The sequence below is a fragment of the Manis javanica genome, chromosome 12 (assembly GCF_040802235.1).
Source record: "Manis javanica isolate MJ-LG chromosome 12, MJ_LKY, whole genome shotgun sequence".
In the NCBI taxonomy this organism is placed as follows: Eukaryota; Metazoa; Chordata; class Mammalia; order Pholidota; family Manidae; genus Manis; species Manis javanica.
In genome coordinates this window covers 56,552,749-56,556,505 of record NC_133167.1, presented here as the reverse complement: position 1 = coordinate 56,556,505, position 3,757 = coordinate 56,552,749, and the positions used below count along the sequence as shown (strand labels likewise).

General features: G+C 47.2%; 1 protein-coding gene across 1 annotated transcript; it reads right to left on the bottom strand.

The window, feature by feature from the left end:
- Nucleotides 1–345: 345 nt before the first annotated feature.
- LOC118968701 (intraflagellar transport protein 70B) lies at nucleotides 346–3,222 on the bottom strand. The gene has a single exon (XM_037000384.2). It carries the CDS (start codon nucleotides 2,955–2,957, stop codon nucleotides 978–980), a length of 1,980 nt encoding a protein of 659 aa, XP_036856279.2. The 5' UTR covers nucleotides 2,958–3,222; the 3' UTR covers nucleotides 346–977.
- Nucleotides 3,223–3,757: the final 535 nt, after the last annotated feature.

The following is a 3,757-nucleotide window of genomic DNA, read 5'->3' as shown; positions in this document are numbered from 1 at the left end:
AAATGCCTTAACAGAATGAATGGCATTCTCTTTGGGAAAGTCTTGGCTGTGAAACTAGCATTAGGAGTAAAGATAAGGTTTCAGAATGGACTCTTCCACCTGTGGTGAAAGGACATGTTCGGTGGGGTCGTGGGAATACCGCAGCCTTTCCCTTACCGGAGAGGCTGCAGCATGGGGATGGCCCCGGCACTAACATACCCGAAGTTGCAAACATGAAGGCAGAAATTAGGAACTGAGGTCTCGGGGGAACTCTGCTATTAGTCATTGTTAGAGGTAAATGAGAGAGCAGTTAAGAAAAACAGTAACAGTATAATATTCATATATTAACATGTAGAACAAAGGAAAATCATGTGAAATTCTTTATTGTCTCTACACCATAGCACCATGATTCCATTAAGGGCACATTTCTCACTGAATTTTGCACATTAAAAATAATAAACACCAAACATTTATAACCTAAGAAACTTTGGTTACATAAAGCTTTACATCTATATTGAAAAACCCTGCCCAAATATCCTAAACTCTTGAAAAACAAATGCATTACAAATTAATATAATTAAGAGGGTAAGTAGTGAGAACAGAACACAGAATCCCTGATATTATTAAAAACCTAGAAATCATATACGTCAACTACTGTGTTCTGGCCTTGGTAGTACCAACTCCCTGGATAACATAATCCTTGTGCAGGACACTCAAAATTTATTAAAGCACAAATGATAACAAAGGACAGGGAACATAGGTACTCTAAATCCTGATTGTGTGTGTCCCCATCTAATTTTGAATTTTCATAAATCCAGGTGTCAAAAGTTTCTATTTCACATTGTGAAGATGTAAAAACGAGGTTAATCTAATTATTATTACAATTTCAAACATAGAGTCCAACATGTAACAAGTGTAAAGATGGCAATGGCTAAACAGATAAACAGTACTAAATATAGATATAAAGCCATTATTATGATAGCCATTATCAGACATTTCTACATATTCCATCCTACAATCTCATAAATCAAAGCTTTTAACTGTCTGGACTCATATGTGACTGTATTCTTTCCAGTACATATTCTTTCTTCTTCCAGAGGTTGTTCAATAACAGCAGGTATGTTCCTGCCATAGAGTTCACACTGTTCTAGAAACTGAACACATTCTTGAATAACACTGTCACGAAGCATGATGGTGTGTTTGGACATATTTTCTAATAAGGACAGGAAGCATCTTTTGGCATAATACCAGGTATCAGTCCCCAGTTTTTTATTATAAGGTTCCAAGCTTTTGATAACCCGAGAAATACCAAAGTCATAATTTCCTTTGGCACAATACAGTGTCCCTATCACCAAATTCACAATGCAGAGATGGTAGGTTTTCTTGTCTGGGTCATCGTAGGAGAGGTGCTCTTCCTCCTTTTCAATCTTCCTCATCAGCTCTTCAGCTTCTTCATTTTGACTTGTCATAATGTATGAAACACACAGGTTAGCCAACACAATAGCACTGACATTCAGGATGCTGTCATAATGCTTCTTGACTATGGGTTCATAAAGGCCGATGGCTTCTTTGTATTTGTTTTCCTGCATGAACAGAACATGAGCCACATTCAACTTCCACACATCGTGGTCATTACAGAATTCCACTGATTTGCGAAAGATCTTTTCCACCATTGGATAATTTTCAAGGTTCCAGTAGATTTTTGCTTGGGCCATCAGCACGGGAATATACTTCTCCAGGGTGTCATCATACTCACTCACTGCCCTTTTGACAGCTTCATCATCTCTATTGTGTCTCGCTTCCTGTACTTGCATGGTGAGTCTCTGGAGCTGTTCGGTCAGCATCCCAGCTAGCCCATCAAGCTTCATGAAAGCCTCTTCAGGAGCTGTCTGGCAAGTGATCATGGCATCCAAGAAGTCATAGAGATAGGGTGTGAGGAACCTGTAAGTCAAATGGGCATTCTCTGCCAGGACATCTGCTGCCAGGTCAAAGTACTCATACTTACAGTACAGCAGCAACAGGTTGCCAAAGGTCTCTGGGGGAAAGGGGTTCTGTTGAAGCAAAAACTGTAGTTTTTCAAACCCTTCTGTAGGCCTGGCATCCATGTTCATCAGCGCCTGGTTGTGCAGGGTCACAGGGTCCAACTCTTCCTCTGCCCTGGGTGGCATGTCCGTGAGGGCTTCCCGGGCCGCCTCATAGTTTCTCAGTTGGTATTCTATGGCTGCCTTGAGGTTGAAGGCTTCCACCAGAGAAGTCTGGTGCAGGACTAAGGTGTTGCCAACACTGCGAACATCAATGCCCTCAGTGGTCATGCCCACACCTAGCTCTGGGTGCTGGCGGATGCCACGCTCAATGATGTCGGCGATATGCTTCAGCGCTGCGTCGTAGTGCCGGCTGCTGTAACAGGCCAAAGCGAGATTGTAAGAAAGGTCAGGCCGGTAGCCCGAGGCCTGCAGGGCCGCAAGGAACGTGAAACACGCGGCTTCATACTGACCCTCCTTGTAGAGCAAACAACCCAGGTTGACCTGGCCCCCACTGTCATCTCCCGTTTCCCCGCTCAGCAGCTGCTCCACGAGGCTCCTAGCCCCGGGCAGATCGCCCTCACTGTACTTGATAGCAGCCTGCAGACGGAGGACACGGCTGCGGTAGGCGGGGTTGTCCAGGAGGAGGCAGGCAACCCGCGAGGCCTCCGGGTACAGGCAGGCCTTGTACAGCGCCTGGGCCTGGTACAGGCGGTACTGCTCCAGTTCCGGGTGCAGCTGGCCCAGCTGCTCATAGCACTCGGCGGCCAGCGCGAACTCCTGCAGGCGGTAGTAGCAGTAGCCCAGCAGCGACAGGCCGGCGCGGCTCCTCGGGCTCCGCTGGAGCTCTCCGCCCAGCAGCTGCGCGGCCTCGGCGTGGCGGGCATCGCGGATGAGCCGGTACACGACGGCGGTGAACTCCCCATCCGGGATCTGCGCGCTGCCCAGCCCGGCCATGATTGCTAGGATGGCGGTGCGTCCTCGTTACCATGGCAACAAAAACGGAAACGGTTGGTTAAAATGAATGGGGGTTTGTTTTTCGTTGCGAGCTCCCAAAGTTATTCTGCAGGGCAAGGACCAGGCTAAAATTTGAAAGGAGTCACTAATGACTGCATCTTCATATCTGATCTGGTGCCCGAAAACTCCAGCGTGTAAGAGGCGTTAGTTACGAGAGGTGAGAGAAGGAATCTTCGTCCTGCAGTTCGGAGATGGATATTCCACTTCCCGGCATGCATCGGCCTGAATCGCGCGGCCGCTCCGGGCACGGCCGCGCTGCATGCTGGGAGGCGTAGTCTCTGCAGTAAGTACCCCCTGCTGGGGGGAGGCGAGGTTTCGCAGGAGTTTTTTTCTAATTATAAAAGACTGCTGGCTGCCTCTTGCGCGGGGATTGGAGTGGGAGGTGGTACGGTCTGCGGTCCCTTTCGTTTTTGAGTCTTATACACTTTGTAATGAATTCATATAGTGTCTTTACATAGTGTTTACTGAAAGAAAAGGGAATGATAAATGCGGAATGTTAATTTGGTATTTTTCCCGAATTAATGTAGGTTGTGTTTCCGGGCCGCCCTAAGGGCACGCTTTCTAAGAACAAAATAGTACAGCGAACAAATGGCCTTATTTTGTCGTGTCCAGAGGTTGACAATCTGCAGGTGCTTTGGATCCTACCTGGTACTGGGAGACGACTGCCTTTAGTTTCAAGAGTCTCCCGCGTCTCCCACCCCCCTTCCCTTTTCTGTAACAACAAACATTACTGAGCGTGC

Excerpts from the sequence above, each read along its gene's own strand:
- LOC118968701 (XM_037000384.2), bottom strand. The coding sequence starts at position 2,957 with ATGGCCGGGCTGGGCAGCGCGCAGATCCCGGATGGGGAGTTCACCGCC.